General features: G+C 37.8%; 1 protein-coding gene across 21 annotated transcripts in view; it reads left to right on the top strand.

Annotated features, from left to right (window-relative positions):
* Positions 1 to 20176, top strand: part of CCSER1 (coiled-coil serine rich protein 1) — a 626082-nt gene that overhangs the window by 126630 nt on the left and 479276 nt on the right. For all 21 annotated transcript variants that reach the window (XM_040065135.2, XM_058420707.1, XM_058420708.1 and 18 more), the window contains one exon: positions 14419 to 14512. In XM_040065135.2, coding sequence (XP_039921069.1) covers positions 14419 to 14512 — 94 coding nt within the window. The remainder of the gene's footprint in view (positions 1 to 14418; positions 14513 to 20176) is intronic.

Below are 20176 nucleotides of genomic sequence, written 5' to 3'. Positions count from 1 at the left end.
ACGTGAACACTGCATAGAGGTACTGATTAAAAGACACCTTTGTAATTCTGCATAGGCATAGGATGAAACTGCAGGAAAGCATTAGAGCTGAGGCAGTTACAGCTCTTGATTTTCCACCTGGCTTTTGATTGTAGCAGATGCAGTGCTTGAATCTGACTCTTCCAAATATCTGCTGTAGCTCGGCTTCTGCATTATGAGTTTGAGACTGTCACTTTCCAATTTAATGGATCTTGGTAAAGAGGTTCAAAATTTCCCAGGGAAATGACAAAAAAAATGTTGTGCTTAGACAATGTCATGGCATCAACCTTATTCTTTAGGAAAGTAATAAGTTGTTGTTTGTAAAAGTTCATGTACTCTTTCACTGCAGACCTGGGAATACTGCATAGTATTGAACTCCAGAAGAGTCTTTACATGTGCTGTCTTTTTCATAGTGATTATGTTTGCTTTATCACTCCATTAAGTGGAAAGAAAACAAAACCTAATTTTTGTATAATCCAGTATATACATTCAGAATTAAGACTGCAGAAGGGATGGGCATTGATATTTGATCAATTTTTTTTTTTTTGCTCAGCACATTCAGTAGTATCTAGCCTTTATGTAGCTTCCGCTGCATCTTTCTGGAACCTCTCTACCTCTGTACTTTTAGTCTAAAAGCAGCAGCAGCTAGGAGAAGGATCTTACATGCAGGAAAGCATCTTAAAAATAGGGATACTGACCAAGAAGTAGCACGCCACTTTATTTTGGATATGGGAAGATATCTGCTAATCTTCGTAAAAAGTGATAATGGAACCTGTTGACTGAAGTGAGGTTATAACCCGATTGAGAATAAGTAGTTTTAACATCACTAGTATTGGTATAATGCAATACTCCAGAATAAGATACTCAAAAGCATAGTACGAGTACTTCCTCAGTCTAGTAAACATTTAAAAGTCATGTGTCAAGACATAATGTCAGTCTGTCAACTCTAAGACAGCAAATATTTGCTGTTTAATACTTGAGCTGATTCTCTAAAGTCTTGACTATATAGAAGAAGACTGTTCTCACTTGAGACAGAGTTCTTTTTAGTATAAATTTGAACACTGATTCAGTTTTAAAATTTATACTGCATTTGAAAACTGAATTTAAATTCAGTTATATGCTGAGTAAGATTTTGTGGCAGGTATTCTCTAAAGTTTATTGTGATGGACCTACTGAAGCTTAGTCCGTAAGGATTTACCTCGCTCATGTTATGGGATAAAAACCTGACTTCAGCGCTGAACAAGTCTGAGTTTTTGTGATGTTGCCTGCTTAGAGTGGTGTCATGGTTTGGCAGCCAACCCATGACAAGTGGGAATGAAACACAAACAGTTTGTTATCTGAACCTGTAAATGCCACTATCCCATTCAAGCCAGAAGACTGTGTTTTACTTAATTCTGTAATAAAATTATAACTTACCTGTGATCCTTTTAAAATCTAGACTGTTGACCAAGAGGCTACCTTTTTTTAGGCTTAGCAATTTGCCCTGAGCACCTAGTCGTTAACAAATAATGAGAGCATTGATTTCATGAAGGGGAAAAAAACCCCAAACTGGAGCACTATTAAATTAAAAATTTATTCCAATTAGTACTGGGGGATTGCTTTCTACTGTACTAAATTAGGCCACTGGGAATTAATGGCGAGTGAAAATCATTATAATGACAGTCTTTTTTGGTTAAGATTTGAGAAAGTTTCTGAGTGTCACCATGGCCTCAAAGAATTTAAATTGCTCTCTAGACTGAGGATGCATAAATGTTGATGAGTGAAAAAGGTCTTTGGAGTACTCCCTCACAGCTGAGGCTTTCTAGACTGCCTGAGGTGTGCAACTTGTCAGTGTAATAAGCTACCCATCTCCATTTGTTCAAACACCAGGCTTGTTGCATTCTCAGAATGAAGAGTTCTGTGACTTCATATATGATACTTAATGGCAAACCAGAGAGCCTTTAAGAACCAAGTTGCTGATTCAGTGACTGCATTTTTTCACTCATTGTCCTCCTAAGCCACAAATGTGCTATTTCTTTGCTTTTCTATATTATATGCACATTATTTCTGTTTAATTTGTAGGAAGAATTGGAATTGTCAAAGAAACACAGCAGATATCATTTAAAAGCAAAGCCACACAGTGAATAGAAAGAAATGGAAACAGAATTGGGGATAAAAGACCTGTAAGCAGAGTGAAAACCAAATTTTGTGCTTAATCCTATACCTAATTTTTAATGTTGTTTTCTTCTGATCCAGACACTGATCCAATCTCTACAATACTTGTATGATATTTGGGCCCCATATGCATGTATATAGAACACATGTTTTATGTAGCATTATTATTTGAACATCACTGGTTAGAATGCATCAGCAACAACATTTTCTCAATCTGATAAGCCTGACATCAGTCTGATTTTTAAGCTGCTATATGGACTCAAATTACTGAAGGACTGGATGTCCTGCAAGCAAGTAACAGTGTGTGAGGCAATGAACGTTGCTAAGGGTTATGTTGTACTTAAAATGAACTGTGAGTTCAATGCCTTGCAAAGGCTGAATCATCTTCAGCCTCTTCTTTAGGCTCTGAAGCAGTGATAAAACTAGGGCTGTTGTTGAGGTAGGCTGGACAGAGAGGGATGCCCAAAAGCTTTAAGCTAGCCTAATTATCTTCCCTGGAATTAGTTCAAGTTGTGTTGTACCTCTCCAAGAGTGTTGTGTTCTCAGACCTTTCCGCTTTGCTCTGGCAAGGAGATTACCCTCTTAATAGCACACTGACTTCATCAACATAGTTTTTTGGAGGGAGGTGAATGCTGCAACACAGCCAGATTTTTGTGGTTGTCTCTAATTGTTGTTGGCAAGGTGAGTGGCAGCTTTGGTGCGGTTTTGGTCATCTCTGAATTTGGACGTAACAGCCAGGTAAACTCTAATACCCATACAGTGTTATGTTCTTAAGTTGGGATGCCTCGCATGCCAGATTTTTCTGTTCAGGTGAAGCACCTGTGGTAAAACATGGGAAAGAATTGGACACTGTTTCGTAGATACAGATGCCATTCTTCCATTCTGTGGTCCAGAGCCAAATGTTTCTTAGAAGATGATAACACGTATAGATACTAAAAGCGATAGGTGTCTTGAGCATCAAATAGCTTTGAAAGCACAGTGGAGAAGTAACAAAGCCAGTCAAGTGGCTGCATTGAAGGATTTCCAGCAAGTGGTTGTGGTTTCTGTCTCTGGGATTTTGGTAACTTGCCAAGATTGGATGTTGCATTTTTGTATTGATGCTGTTAGTCAAAACTTGCAACAGTTTGCCTTGCTTCAGGTTCCCAATTCACTGCCCACTCAAATGTGATAATTAAAAAACAAATAAACAAACCAAAAAAACCCCCAAACCAACCAACCAAAAAAACCCAAACAAGCAAAAACCCCCCAAAAAACAAAACCAACCAAACCACAAAAAAAACCCCCCAACCCCACTTTCTTCTGGTCCAATAATTGACATTACACTTCTTCTTCCAATAAAAAAAGAAAAATCTAAACAAAAACGAAACCACAGAAACTGGAGAAAAGTTTGCAGCAGTGGAAAAATGACATTGGAGCTGAAGCATTTCTCAAAGAATGCTATAAACCCTTGTTTACCAGAGCAGCCATAGGCCAAAGTTGCTATGGAAACAGCAAGAATTCAAATAATATTATCCATAGCATATCTATTATATATTGCATTAATGACACTGTAACAAAGGGTCACTTGTGGTTTCATTTGCAAGGCTCACTTTTCAGTGTTTTTATTACCAATATTAGAGGCTAGAATTTAAAATTAGAAATGGAAGGTTTAGCCTTAATTGGCTTATAATAATATTGGGAAGGAAAAAAATATTTATTTAATCATTTGTCTAGAAGAGTTTTGAGTTTTTGATATGCAGAAAGTTCTTAGTCTTTTCTTAGAAGCAAAATCATGCTCAACAGATTATTCTCACTTGGCATCCAAAAGTGCTGACTCCAACAGTATAGCTGATATAACTAGAACTGAAACGTTCTTTTATTTGCAAGAAAAATCAATCTGTTCTTGAGCTTGGTATGTGCCTGTTTGGGAGAAAAGAGTTTGAATTCAGCTCTGTCAGATGACTGTGGCTGGTGCTGGATTGCTGGATGGTGAATTGTTCTGATGCAGTTTGTCAGAACAATGATATTCTTCAGATAATAGTTTGATACCGGAGCGGTAGGGATTTGTCATGACTATAAATACTGAGGTTCTCCCTCTTGTATCCCCTGATGTTAAATTTTTTTCTTTTTGGCATTCAGGTTCTCAATAGTTCTATGGTTATACTCTGTTTACTTCCCCTCTCTCTACCACTAGCAGACAAAAAGCAAAAATGGAATTGTGGATACTTTAGGTGTCATAAAGCAGATTTTGACCCTTCAGATGTTGGCTGAAGTACTGACTTGGGTGCTTTCAGGACACAGACAAAATTTCAAGTGACAGAAGGTTTAGATGTAAGTTGTGTTTGTAATTTGAGTGGTTTTGGAAAAAAATAACTGACCAATTGTCTTGGTTTTGAAAGACAGTTGTCTGCTAAGGAAAGCTAGAGCTTTTCTTGGAATGGAGAATGTAAATCCTCTTCAAATGCTGTCTTGGTTTTGAAAGACAATTGTCTGTCAAGGGAAGCTAGAGCCTCCCTTGGAAGGGAGAATGTAAACCCCCTTCCCTCCAATTTATTGTAATTTTGCTATTAGGGGCTTTCAGGCAAAGATATGGGAGTAGGAGTAACAGTTCTTTACTAGGAATATTTAAAAAAAAGGAAAACACAAATGTAGTAGTACAAAAAAACAAGCAAGGAAGCAAACAAAGATCCTGGAATAAACCCTGACAGGGTCAGGGATATGACCTGGCACCCTGTTTATCAGGGTGTTGGAAGCAGTCCAAGTAAATCCTCCTGGAGTAACAGCTGTGGTTCTGTGGAGTAGAGATGGTCCCGTAGAAAGCCCAGTGGTGGTGAGATGGGTCCAGTCTTCCTTGGGAATCCAGTGGAAAAACAGGATACCTTGTGTCCTTCAGTCCCAGTTTTTATCTAGCTAGGAACAGCTGGCTGCTCCGCCACTGGGTGGAGCATCTCACAATGGGATGATGGAATGTGTCATGTCGTTGGTGGGCCCTAATGGCCCATTATCAGAAGATGTCCCTCTGGAGGATGGAGGGGTGGTGAAAGAGATAAGAAACACTTGCTCCACTTGGTTTTAATGGCTGGGCCATTATCAGAAGGCATCCACCCCCCTCCCCCCTGGAGTTACAAGAGAAGAGTAAAATATCTCCCAAAAAACGTCTTTTAACAGATGAAATAGAATACACAGTTTTAGGTTACATAATCCAAGACACCAATCCATGTGTTGAGTAACCTGTTGGGCACTGTTTAGATCTACTCACGTCTCTAAGTTGTATATAAATTAGCTTCACAGAGTGGTTGAAATTATATCCTGTATAAAATGCAGGATAGAGATGCTCAAGGAGCTTTTTCTGTGTTTGGCAGAAAAATCTGGCAGGCATGTAGAAATATTTCCGAAAGCTGTGTGCTGATAATGACTGCGCTAGAATGCTTGCATAACACTATTACAAAAGCTGTAAAAACATTAACTAATCCACAAAGCAGATTACATGTTGCAGATGTATCCGTCTGCTGGGAGGAAAGCATATGTGTGTTAAAGTGAGGAGGAAAAAAATCTATTAAAGGAGGCTTTATTTGGTCCCTTTAAGTTTTATTGCATTTCTTTGACTGTATTTTCATACTTGCTTAAGCATGTTGTTTCTTTTTTTTTTTCTTCTAGGATTCTGTTAATGAAATTGCCAATTGCAGGTGTATGAAAAGTGTATACACCTTTTTGAAAAAATCCTATTGTCTTGGTTCTCTTTACAACCATAGTGAATCTCAGCACTAAAATTATTGAAAAGAATGGCAACCATTCAGCAAAGCACCTCTGTCTGATAGTTTTTTCCCCTTTTTTTCATAGGTACAGTTCCCAGGCTTTTTGCTGCATGGAAGCTTTGCATTTCAAGGTGGATTTTACTTGAAAATTCTTGACAAATAGTGAATTTAGGGTTAGGTGACTGCTTTTATCATGTCTGTCAAGCGTTGATCCTTCCCGAGGGTTGGCTTGAACATGGATTTAGAATGCTATCATAGATGCTTAAATTTGCTTAAATTTGCTTCAAATGGTTTAAAACTAAAACATAAATGCTGAGGCCACCTGTTGCTTCCCAGCTCTCTTCAGAGCTATTTATCTGTGCTGTTGCAAGTGGGTATGTGCACATACCTGTATATGCGTATGAATTAAAGATGGCTCCTGTCTTGTTTCGGAAGACAAATATCTGCCAGGGAAAGCTGGAGTTTCCCTTGGAATGGAGAATGTAAGCTACCCCTCCCTCCAGATTATTATAATTTTGCAATAAAAGGCTTTCAGACAAAGATTTGGGAATAGGAATAATGGTTCTTTACTAGTAATATTAAGAACACCAATGTAGTAGTACAAAAAAAACCCCAAAAAACAAGGAAACAAATAAACAAAAATTCCAGAAACCCGGACAGAGTCAGAAATACAACCTGACACCCTGTTGGTCAGGGTGATGGGACCAGTCCAAAGTAAGTCCTACTGGAATTGCAGATGTGGTTCTGTTGGAGTGGAGACGATCCTGTAGAAAAGCGTCCAGTAGTGGCAAGATGGGTCTGGTCTTCCTCCAGGAATCCAGGGGAAAACAATGAATACCTGGTGTTCCTGAGTCTCAGTTTTTATCTAGCTAGGAACGGTTGGCCCTTCTCCCACTGTGTGGAGCATCTCACAGTGGGATGATGGAATGTGTCATGTCATTGGTGGGCCCTAATGGGCCATGATCAGAAAATGTCCCCCTGGAGAGTGGACGGGTTGTGGAAGAGCTAAGAAGATTGCTTCATCTGGTTTTAACAGCTGGCCCATTAACAGAAGGCACCCATCCCCTCCCTCCTGGAGTTATGAGGAATGGGTTACACAAGAGATAAAGAAAACACCTTCCCAACCAGTTACAACAGATGGTAATAGAATAAACTTTTTTTGATTACATAACCCAAGACAGCCGCTGAACTAGAAATGAGATTGTTTAGGAGATGAAGAACAAGGCAGTCTTGCTGGCATGGTCCTTGCCATCACCCTCAGTGCATCTGTGAAGGCCAAGCTCTGCTCTCTCAGGTGTTGGAAACTGTATCCAAAGTGTGCTGCTTCTTCCTTCCTCATCTTTGTGCACTCGTCCCTGTTGGCTTTGTCCTTATCAGGCTCCACCCTGAAAGGAAAGGTACTATCCACCTCTACTATAGGTCATCTAACTTCTGGAATGAGGACTAGTTCTGATTCCATTACTTATCTCTCTCCTGCCTTTGTTACCATATTTCTGAGGGGTTTTTGTGTGATTTCCTACACATGGTTTGTGCAAATATGCCAAGACTGTTTGAGTCTTTGGAAGAGCATGTTATTCATGTTTCTGTACTTAGCAGCATTACAAAATACTTTTGTCTTGTTACCAGTTATATTGTTGGTGGCTTTCCTGTGCTACCAAAACTGCCTATTGCCCCTCTAGGTTTGACTGACACGAGCAGGACAGGAGCATGGGCAGGTCCTGTTCCTGCCACCAGCAGTGCTTGGACTTGGCTGTATTCCCCTTGTGTGGCTCCAGGGAGCTGGCCGGATCTGTGGCACATTGAGCCCTGCATGGGTGAGTGCCAGCTTGAGATCTGTTGGGAGAGTCCATTAGTTAAAATCACTCAGGCAAGAGGAGCATCATTGCAGTCATAGATTTAATGCACAGAGGGAATTGAAAGGGAGAGAACAGAAAGAACACTCAGGTGGAAAGTACTACTGTTCTCTTACATGGCTGAAAAAGTGCATGCAGAAAATATTTTGAAGAGTAGTGTGATTGATCTGAGCTCTGTAGTTAGATGTTCCCTCCACTGCTAATTTTCAGTCTTTGGTTCTTAAGGGCACATTAATTTATTATATAACTAGATTTTCACAAGTTAGCTGCAGATGATGTTCTTACCAAACCTGGCAACATTTATTTTTTTCTTTTCCAAAGTCTTCAGTTTATTTGTGTAGGGAATAATGTGCTTTTTGGGTGGTGCTGTTCAGGAAAAAAAGTACTCTTTTAAGCTGCCTTTGCTATATGAAAGTAATGCATAAGCTTTATACTCGATGCAAAGATTTTTAGGCTGTTGGCAGAGATTCTATGTTTTAAAATTTTTTTCTGTTTGCTGGATTTCGTGTACTTTCATTTTCTCTTTGAAGTGTGTGGGAGAGAGCAGAAGGGGAAATACTTCATTATGTCCATGAATTATTCAGGTACAGTTCTAGCAGCTAACATTACTTTAAATAGCTCAAGGTCTTTCTTTTTCCTTGAGTATGTCTCAGTTTTCATTCTTATGCTGATTGTATGCCATGTTCCTTTGTTGAATACAATTTTGATTAAGTACTATCCTTCGGCAATCTATAGAAATCATTTCAGTCTTGAAATAAGTGTTTAATTCTGTTCTTCTCCAGCATCAGATATTCAGTGACCCTCAGTTGATACAGGTGAATTTTCATACATGTGACTTAACAAAAAAAATCAAATTATTCTCCCTAGAGTGTGTTTTATATATACTCCTGTAAAGGCATTGATCTCAAGTAGCCTCCCACATATATTTCTACAGTGAAGGAAAAAAGGAATCTGTAATATTAAATATTAACATACTGTTAAACTCTGAGAGGAATTTTACAAACCACCTTTAGTATATCATTTGACTGGGGAGGCATGAACATTAAATCCTTACATTTTGGAAATATCCTTCCCTTCCCAACCAATAATATATGAAAATCTGTATTTAGAAAATAGTTAAGAGCAGTAACACAGAGTAAGACAACTAGCAAGATGTCTAGAGGCCAACATAAGAGGAAAGCAAAACAGAACCCAAAGTGAGTTTATAATACTGTTCTTGTAATTCTTGAAAATCCAGTAATTGCTGCATAATCACTTATGCAAATGAGACCCTTGGTATTATTTCGGGGGGGGGGGGGGAAGTGTTAAAAAAATATTCCCCTGAGGTTTAAGGCTTACTTGATACAGTCTAAAGAGGCAGTGGGTCAGAATTAGACAGTTGAGGAAAAACGTATCTCTGTGTGTGTGTACAAGACTCAGGTTTCCAAGAGGGATGCTCATGACCAAATCTCAACTGCTCAATTTAGGTTGCAGAAGCAGCGAGAATTTTGCAAGGCAACCATCAGAGGAAGTGCAGTGACAAAAGCGCGTCCAACAGTGTAAAGCTTCACCAAAAGATCCATTAAAGATTGAAATGTAGTCAATATGTTCACATTCATGACAGTAAGGTTATAGCAATGTATTTATAACCAGAGTTAACTTGTGTATATTTTATTCAGCCGTGGATGTGTTTGAGAGCAATGCTTTTGAATTGAGTAATTGCCAATTCTTCAGTCTCATAGCTCAAGTTGCTTACTGGACCTCAGGTTCTCAATGCTCTTGGACAGTCTCTGAGCAAATAGTCAAGGGTTTGTTGCAGTAACACAATACAGCAATGAAATGGAAATCACAATCTGTGTAAAAGAACCTGGAAATACACTGGAAAACACACGGCTGCAGATGCAACCTGTGTGTGGTAACCCAAAACACTAGCCAGAAAAAAAAAAATTGCATCCCCTTGCTCAGCAAAACAAGATTTATCAGGGCTAAATATCTCTCAAGATTACCACTATAGCACTTGAAAAGTACAAAAGTTGTTTGAATATCATGTTGACTAGGGACTGCATATTAATTAGAATAAAATTACCAAATAACAGATACAACATTCCAAAAATGCTGATAATGACAGAGGATTAGTGTCTGCAGCTTTTGGGACCTTGTTGTTACTTGATTATTTCGATTGTTTAGAAGAGCAAGAAGTCTAGAACGAAGATGCGTGAAAACATAAGTTAATCTTTTGATTGGTGCTACTGATTACTGGGTGGTTCAGATGAGATTTGTTACCTAAACCCAATTGTTAAACTTGGTTTTATCTATTAGTTGTAAAGACTCAGTTCTGCATGTATTTTGCTTGCTTGGTTTTTATGTATTGTGCAATTAATACAGTTTTGCTCGGTCCATGTGGAATTAAATTACATTGCTTAACAAAATAATGTATATTAGTATATTTGCACATTCATATGTGTGTTTTATTACTGTTTTTGAAAAGCAGAGTGGTAAATTTTTAGACTATACTGTAATTCCATAAGCAGTAATTTGACTAGGTATTTATATGTGTAAGTTAGTTATTTGGAATAATAACTAGAGAAAAAAAAGAGTAAAGAAGCCTTCATAAAGAAATGTTATTTGCTTTTTATTATTTAAAGTCCAATGGTAGATTTGAGACCTGTTATCTTAGGCATTTTATATATATTTACTGCTAAAGCTGTTGTTAATTATTCCAGCTTTCAAACTCATTTTTAGTGATGTCCTCTGAACTGGTATAAAAATAATTAAATACTTTGCTATTCTGGAAAGGATCTAAAATGGATGTATTATGCCCTAGATTTCTTTTGAGTTTCTGTTCTTAGGAAGGGAAACTCGGAAGAGAGAAAGGAGATAGGGAGGATAGTAAGGTGTAGGAAGGAAATGCCCTTCAACAGGCTTGAGTAACCTTACTGGCTGGAGGAGCTGTGTGCCAAGTACATCTCTTTTACTAAAAGGTTTCAGCTGTTTCTGAACTATACCCGTTCAAATTACTACATATCTTTTGATACTAAAACTATTCATAGGTTATATTACTTAAGAATGTTAAGGAAATTGTGACTAGGCCCGGGCTAAGTTGAGTACCATTGAATTCAATGAGTCCTATGTAAGATACCCAGTTGGATGAAAATATCACTCTGTACTTCTTGTGGTTGCTGAAAGAATTTTAATTATGAAGTCTGTTAATCAGAAGTTACTGGTGCCTTGAAATATTCATAGATGAGCGTCCTGTTCTGCTTGCAGCCGTTATTGGTTACCACACACATCCTGAGCCATTGTATGAATCACTGCTGTTTAGTCTGAGTTTGTAATGTTTAAATTATTACTGCTGAATTTTTGTGTGAATAGAAACTTCTTAAAGTAACAGTGGTAGTCCACCAAGTCAAAGATGGGGGAAGTATGGTTGGCAAACTGAATTTATTGGTTTTTAAACTGAAGGCTATGTTGACCAGGAACATCTGAGACGTGCGGGCAGATGATGGATTAAGTGTGTTTACATGCTCTTCTCAGAGGCTATGATCAACTTCTAGATTGACTAGAAGAAAAAAGCACCGTCATATTAATTTTGAGTCTATTGTAAAGTCAAAATGGTTGTAGAAGTCAGGCACACCCTGAAGTAGGAGGTATGTCTTAAGGATTCTGAAGGGTTATTACAGGGTCAATAAAGAGGTTTTTGCTGCAAGGTTGTGCCTTAATTAAATTGTTTGCCTCCTAAAATAAATAAAAGGTATGCCACTCTAAATAGACAACAAATGGTTCCTTGAGACCTTGATGGTAGGATTAATTTATTTTTCTTTATGTAGCAAAGCCTTGAAACTATTCACTTGAATTGCTTTTTAGGGCTCAGTCTCTCTCTTATTTTTTTTAATATTTAATAGTGTTTGTTATTGTTCAAAGACTACCATGGCAGTGGTGAGGGGAAGAATGGGTAAAGGGTCAAGAGATATTAAACTTTAAAGGAAATTACAGTTTTTGCGAATTCTCATAGCATCAAAGGAGTAATGAATCCTGGTGAAGAGGCAGAGGGGTGGAGGATATTGGTGTGCTCTCGCAGCCATGTCGCTAAGCTGTGCTGTGACATTGGGCAGGTCATTCTGAGAGCTCAGCTCTCTTACTTTCTAATTATATGTTTTCAGAAAATACTACTTATTTAGAGCAGCCCTCGGAATCTAACTAATGCTCTGTGCTTGGGTGGGCTTTTATGCGTTTGTGAGTTCATTTTTGGTCTGTGTCCATGGAAGAGCTCTGCCCACAGGTGGGCCATCAGAGCAGAGCATCAGCTGGTCTGCCATCATTGACATCCTTGGTGGTGGAGCAGCCCTGTCAAGCCCTTGTTCTCACCATCACCATGATGGACAGGAGCTGCTCTAATTTGTTTGGTTCCAATCCTGTGATTTGTCCCCTTTATAAGAAACACATGAGCTCCTGGGAACAGAGGGAGACTGTTTCCCTGGAGGAGGTAGTTATGAAAGAAGTGAAAGAATAAACCTGGGGGGGGCGTGCTTTTCTTTGTCACTTTAGCATGCATGCTGTTGTTAGTGCAGTTGAAGAGGCTGTAGGAAGGGGAAGGCAAGGGGTTCACAGGTGCTTTGGGAAGGCAGCTGGGAGCCCTCAGCTCAGGTGGATGAGAAGAGGTGTTGCTGTGTGGAGCAGGATGTACGTCAGCCTTGCAGAACAGAGAGGATAAATGAGGCATGGTTTGCCTCCACTTGGAGCATTACTCAGGTAGTGTAGATCTTCTTGAAAGGGACTAATAAGCTGGAGGAGAGTTGAATACAGACTTTTTTTCTTTTGGTCCCTCTTACATGGTTCTTCAGCTTTTCAGTTTAGAAAATTGTGGTTCTGTTTGTTTGATAATTCCAAATCAAATGGAATTTGTTTCTTGATGAGGGTGGTGAGTCACTATGTTTTTGCAGGCAATCTCTCAGGATTTCAGGCCACACATAAATTACTGCACAAGATGCAGGAGATGCTCAATTAGCATGAATTCATTGCTCCTTGCTAGTGTAGCTTATCAAACGATGCTCAGCATTAATGTCAATGTGAATTCAGTTGGTAGACGGTAGTATAGACAATAAATTTAAGGTAAAGAACAAACCTGTGTACTCTACCCTTTTTATCTTTTGCCCCTACTGGCATGGAAAACTTTCAGCTGCTGCTTAAAATTTGCAGGGATTTTACTTCTGGATGTTTTCACCAAAATTTTTTGTTACATTCAAAAAACAATATTCTCTGAGTTTGCTATCCCATTTGATTAAGCTTGAGTGCATAATAACATCTAAATTTAAAAAGGAGCAAAAAATATAGTAACAGCCGTAGCAGTGGATTCTGTATCTCATGAGAGGTGTCTTGTGCTAAGTTGGGAAGAATGCAAGAAAAAGTCCTTGTGTTGCTTATGTGTTGTTTGTGAAAGAGCAGAAGACAGAGTTTGAAGAAATAATTACTCGAAAGGGTTGAATAGGTGCAAGTGATGAGTAGGAATAAGAGGTGATGTCTGTTGTGGTGGAAAAATACTTTAAAGAATTAGAAAGAAACTTAAGAAAATATGGTTGGAACTGAAGTCAAGAAGGGCTTTTACTAGTTTACTGGGCTAGTTTTCACTAGTTTAAAGGGCTTGTACTGCTGTCATATTTCTCTACTTTCTGTACAGCAGATTGCTATGCAGAGATGTCCCAGCCAGTTCAATGCTTTGGGATGATAACCTGGCTTTTCACTCTGATTTGTTATGTTATGTTAGTGTATGTGCATGTGCAGTGCATAGGGTGCCAGCATGCATCCCATGCAGCATCTAATAACTTATTTACCTGTGGATGGACTGAAGAATTGAGCCCTGCAATATTGCTTGGTGATCAGCAAACAAAATGCCAGCTGGCGAAGGCATTGTATTAGTTTTGATTAGGTGTTGGTGACTGTGGAGAAAAATCAATGTATTACCAGGTCAAAAGAAATGACCATAGAATAAAATACACATGGGAGAAAGATAGAGAATTACTATCCCTGTCTGTAAATCTGCCTTATCTGTCTGTGGTTAAGACTTGGCAAGCAGATGGTAATGGAGACCTAAGCAGCTACACCTAAGAGTCAGACTTCTTCCTTGTCTATATAAGCCTTTGCCACCCACATAAATACTTAAAAATTCACATGTTGATAATTCATGGCTGAATTTCCTGTTTATGCTAAATTCATGTCAATTTATCCTTTGGATTAATAGAACGGTAAATCTCTCTTCAAAGTATATATTGGTAAGGGCAGGGAGTGCTTAGAATTCCAAAATTTAATAAAAAACACACACTGATACTTTTATGTTGTGCTAAAAAAACCCCATTTTTAATCTTCATTAAAAGTTATGATTTAACTTGCAAAGGCACACAATCATCACTGAACAGTAAAAAAAAAAAAAAGGTAGATGGTATTACTTGTACTTCAGGGGTTTTTTTGTTAAATATTTGAGATCCTCTGAAAAGACAATGGTGACAAACACATTTCAGGTTGTTTCATACTGTTTCTCACTGGTCTAATGTTAGCAGAAAAAATTTCTGTAGCTCCTCCTTAAACATGTTTTCCAGATCTGATTGGAAATCATTTTGTGCCGGGCAATTTGGCTAAAAGATCTGCCTAATGCTTATTTTCTTTCTTTTTATTTTTTTTTAATCTAGGATGTTTTGAATAACTTGGGTTCCTGTGAGTTGGATGAAGACGACCTAATGCTTGACTTGGAGTTCCTGGAAGAGCAACATCATCATCGTTCTGGTAAGTCAGATAAATGCTGTCTGTCCTCAGTGAGGTATTGTTATTCTAGAATTATAAAAAAACCTATGTTCGGTACAATTACTTGGAAATAAAAAGAAGTAATTTTCTTGGAAGAAGGAGAGTGGTATTCATTTTTTAGAGTTATTTCTAAATGTGTTTGTAGTCAATCATAAAAATGCTGTTTACACAGCAGTTGGACTTCATATGGTCAGTTAGGAAATGGAAGCGATTTTTACAGCTATAGAATTTCAGTACCAAGGACAGACCCATTTGTTTTTCTAAATACTTAAAATGACTGCTGCCTACCCCAGACACTTAACAAAAGAGCATTGGTGGAATAATAGTGATCATATTTTGTGTGTGCCAGTATAATATTCTTCAAATAAAGGAGGTTTGGCTTGAAACGTGAGTGTAACCTGATGGTTTCTCTCATGGTTGATTAAAGCCTTGTTGTACTGCCTTGATTAATACCAATAAACTATTGCTACGTATCGTGTTTACTACCATTTTATAATAGGACTGTGCAAGGTAAGTTGTGGGACCTGCGATGAGGAATGCTACATTTCCTTTGGCTGGGATGTGGGACAGCAGGGCCTCATCTGTGAATAGAAGTCCAGCTAACTCAGCAGGGTTTGGAGAGTCTTCAAATCTGTGTGGGACTTGTCCTTGATCCCAGGTAGAGTTCTCTGTTTGTACTTGGCTGTGATGCTCTATTCTGACAGTGCTGTGTGTTTACACAAGAGTAATTCTCACCTTCTCTTTTACCTGCTGTTCCCTGATCCCAGTTTCTCCATTCACCCACACAGGTGCCTGTAGTGCACATTCTTGTAGACTAAGGTGGAAGGGGGCTATTTGAGACATGGCTGGCTGGTGTGAGCCATCTTCAGTTCTGGTCCCTTCCTAGATGCAGATTTAGCAATGGTTAAAGATAAACTGCTTGAATTGAGCCCTCGACTGGTATTTTCTGTGTGTGATTATTCTGTGAACATATCTGAATTATCTCTGTGATAATTTGGTTTAACCATTGTACCGTGGTTTTTTAAACCTGTTTGCATATCTACTTATAGGATGTAACATCTGTTCTGTTTTGTTTGGTAGAGCGTATGAAGGGTTACAGCAGTAATATGTGCATGATCATAGTTTTCTAAGTTGTTGGAAGCTGGGATGCAATAACTGAACTGCACAGAAAAGGTCCTTTCTAACCCATTCTGAATAGTGCTGTGAACTGCTTACAGAACGTTGAATGATGGGTAGAGAAATGTGGTTTCGAAAAGCTTCAAAAACAAACATGGTGTTTTATAAGAAATCATAGAGAGTTCAGACTTATTTATTCCCTGGACTGGTTGGAAATGAATTAACTGGAAGAACTGTTTTCCGTAAATAAAATTCCCTAATGTGTTGCACTTGGCCTTACGTTTGTTTTCCTTCCTTTTTTACAAATCACTGAATTAACAGTGAAAGACAAGTTCTGTCCAGTATATGATTGCAAAGGTTTTGTTGCAGCTTCTAGAATGGCTAAAGTAATAATGTCTAAATGACATACTTGATAGAGAAGTAATTAGGATAGAGATGTGATATGACACATAATCTTCCTGCTCTCAGCTCATTATCCAGAGCAAATGAGAGGCTTTTAAAACAGAGATCTATATTGTCCTCTGACGAGTGGTGACCATTTCTGTTCTGAGCAATAATGTAGTGACACACATTGCAGTATGCACATTGTCTTTAAACACAGATGCGTTTATTTTAGTAATGTTTGCTCTTTGGGTTTATTTATTTGGTGATGAATCTAGCTGCAAAAAATTTAGGATTTCCCTAGCTATCACTGTTTTTTTAAGTCATTCACTTGGAAGAAAGGTTTGGAAGGGTAGAGCCACAGTATGGAATTGACTCAATTTCACCAAATAAAGCTGTTGTCTTTATAATGCATGAGGATCCAGCACAGAATGGTTAATGTGGTTGTAAGTCATCATCTTAATTTGCTTTAAGTTATTGAGGTAATATGCTTGATTTTTAATGATTTAGCATTTGAATAACACTGAAGTGCATAAAAGCCTTGAACTAGATACTGATATCTAAACACTTTTAACAAAATCCTTTTCTGATTCTTCTAAGTTGCGGCCAACTTCCAGGATTTAAGACTTTTCAACAAAAATCCTTTTCAGTAATATCAAATCAATCCATTCTCTGTTTTCACTTCTGGGCTTGCTTCTATTTTTTCATGAGGCATCTCTATTCATACCCAAATAGAATTCTTCTAAACTTCTTCATTTTAATTATATTATCAAATATTTTTGATGCATTTTTTTTCTAGAGGCACCTAAATGCAAAATACAGAAGTGATCAAGTGATGATCAAGTGATCCCATTGAAGATGTACCATTAATTTAATGCAGAGCTTTACACTTCAATAAACTCATTAGATTGAAATTGATTATATTTCTGGGCATGCACATATAAGCTCTTTCAGGTAATTGGGAGGCAACGTATGTTTTTAAAAGAGTTTTCATTCTGCTCTTCAAAACAAGAAGATGGCAGATTGCACATGGAGGATGAGCCAGCACTGTTACTGTATAATATATAATTATAAAGGAATTTGAATGAAACCAAAGGACTGTTTAATTCTTCGAGTATGTGATTGTCTGAAAAGTAGATGATTTTCTCTAATTTTTGCCGGTTGCAGGTTTGTTGAACTCTTTGTAAAGGCTTCTTTAAAACAACGGGCTTGAGACTCACTTCAGTAAAATTCAGTCAAGGCAATTGCAGATGTACAGATTTGTAAGACTCCTTTAGTTGGAGGTTAGACAGATGTGCTATCGCTTCTGTAGAAGATTAAGCCCTGTCTTAGGTCAGCTTTACATATTTAATCCATTTTGTTTGCCTTCCTAACAAGTTCCTCGTGTTTCTCTAATACTTGCTGAGGATCTGTGTCTGATATTCACACCTGTGTCATCCTGAAGTCAGCTGGGAGTTGATGCATGTGTTCTTAGTCTGTTATCAAATTAAAGGTGTTTATGAGTATAAAAATACTGCACAAAAGGCTGCTCTTTGAGTGGAAACATTGCAATTACGCTATTCTGGAAGGTATTAGCAGTACTGTGACTATTTGTAGTACAGTAAAAGTCCTGTTGATGTTCTACGTATTGATGCTGATTATAGCATTTATTTGGTTAAAGCTATCAGTCCTAGAGCCATATTGCCATTCACTTGTGCCCCATTTGGGTCTTGATAAACAATTCTGTGGGGAATTACTGTGGGGAGGAATGTCCCAGGGGAAGCTCTGGTCAGTATTTTAACAAACAGATTGAAATATGAAGAGGTATGACCGGAAAATTATTCAGTTCTTTTCTTCAGTTGTTACAGGGGGATAACTAAGGAATAGCTAGGAGCAACTATTCTTTTAAAGGCTATGAAAATTTCTGTTGACAAATTGCATGAATACAAGGGCTGAAATCATATTTCTAACTTGAATATCAAAAATTATGCCTTGATGAGGAGGCTGTGATATTTAGACATAACAATTCTGAAGTGTACTGCCCCAGTTAACAAACACTGTTGAGGAGCTGATAATTGGCAAATTGAGAAATTCTCTTAAATGCCATTAGGAGCTCTATATATATATATATATTTAAATTTGTTAGTTACGACACAATTTACAATAGTTTTTGCTTTTAGGTGTTGTAGTTTCAAAGAACAGTATTTGTTAGTGTCAGGATATGTCTCCAACTTAGTACTGAAGCTTACAATATAATACTAATTTAACAAAATAATTGAATTGTATTGATCTAGCATTGTTTTAGTGACCATTTGTGAATACAAAATAAGGTTATATTGGAAAGATTTCTGGGAGAATTTGCTATTACGGAGTTTTCAAGAGGTGCTACAAGCCAGTTGGTAGGAAATGAGATGTTCCAGAAAGTGGTATGCTGTGTTAATTAAAACATAGAGATAGAAAGGAGAAAGAGACAAAGATCTGTTACCCCTTCTGGGTTTTGTGGTGGCTTTTATTTATTTATTTATTACTCCAGCTCATTTTTTACTTGTCTTTTTGTTCTGTCCTGTAAGCTTTTCCCTCATGAGCTGATGGCCCTCCAACAGCATCCTCATGAAATGAGGTTCCTGCAGAAAAGGGCAGTAAATCCTTTTGAGGATCCTAGTGAATTAAATAATATCTCTAACTTTTTCTCTAACCATACAACAGAAGATAAGGAGACACCTGCAAACCTCAGGCAGATGCTTCTGCTTTGGCCATAGATGTCTATGCTGATGTTAGCTTAGCTTTAGAAGTCCAGAATTTCCTCATTTCAGGCTTTCTCTCTGTGAGTTTACTGCTTTAATTTACTACTTTTCCTTCTGTTTTAAAGGCTGTATTGTTGAGATAAAGAATGTAAGATGGAGATATTTTATTATCCAACCTAACACAATTACTTTGAAATTTAATAAAATAATATTTATGTAGTACTTGGTGAGTGTAGAGCGCTACTGCATACAAATTCAAAATATTAATCAATGTGATTTGCTGAGAATTTTGCATACTGTTCTTAAGCTGGAATGCTTAAAATGAAGCATAATATGACATACATGAGTCCTAGGGCTACCTTTTTATTAATCTGAGTAAATTAGGCTTTTAAAGTATGCTGCAGCTTTGATTTCCGGTTATAAAATAATGAAGTCAGTGGTTTCTATAGTGGGAAATCATCGCAGGTTTATAGAAAGTGACAGCATTAATTTAACCTCATTCATTTTCCTTTTCCCCCGTGAAGGACCATGTATTTGATTCCAAGTATTGATTAGTCAAATGTATGAGGAAGACCTTTATATTCAGTGATGCAAGCAGTGAGAATTTATTCAAGTAGTGCACAATAATGTGCGTGAGTTGTGTGCTGGTGTTGTCCCATAGCCTATTGAAAACCAAATGGTTTTATGTGGTTGGTGTTATTAAATCAGGACGGCAGTAAATAGTAGCCTTTTCTGAAAGTTCACAAAAGCACAGCTGTCCGAGGGCTTTGGTAATTCTCTAAGTGTTTGCCATGGGTGGCATAAAACAGGTGCCCTGCATCCTCCTTCAAAGATGTGTGTATGTAGCTGGGATTTGCAGCCCATGGTCCGGCTGAAAGTTGGGGGACTGCTCCTGGTGCTGAATATTAAGCACATGCTCCTGTCTCTTCCCCATCAGTCTCCACACTACGCAGTGACTATTCATGGGTGTGATATTGATTATCTGTGTACCCATACTGGCCTGTGCATCCATCATGTTGCTGCTGGAATGCTTGCTGAATAGGTTTGAATAATGTAGCTTGCTAAAATTTTTAGGAGAGATTTGTCTTCGGCCGGTGCTTTAGCCGTTTTGGATTAAACGCCTCAGCTGAAAAGTTGTGATCCAGTGTATACATGAAGCATAGTTACTTCACCCAGCATATTTCAGAAATGAAATTATTTATCTTATTTGCTGGGGAGGAAAAAAAAGTGGAAATATGAAATTTTATGAGTATGAAACTTTATAATCCATCAAAGTCTATCAGAATATTATATAGATTTTAATAAAACAAGCACTTTCAGAGATGGAACGCATTTTCATCAAACTTAAGACCATGTCTGTTAGATGCATTTTAAGTGTGTTCTTAATTCTGTGGTAATGTTTTGGTTCTTGCTCAAGGTTTATGAG

The sequence above is a fragment of the Hirundo rustica genome, chromosome 5, assembly GCF_015227805.2.
Source record: "Hirundo rustica isolate bHirRus1 chromosome 5, bHirRus1.pri.v3, whole genome shotgun sequence".
Taxonomy (NCBI): Eukaryota; Metazoa; Chordata; class Aves; order Passeriformes; family Hirundinidae; genus Hirundo; species Hirundo rustica.
This window is presented reverse-complemented; position numbering and strand designations above follow the sequence as displayed.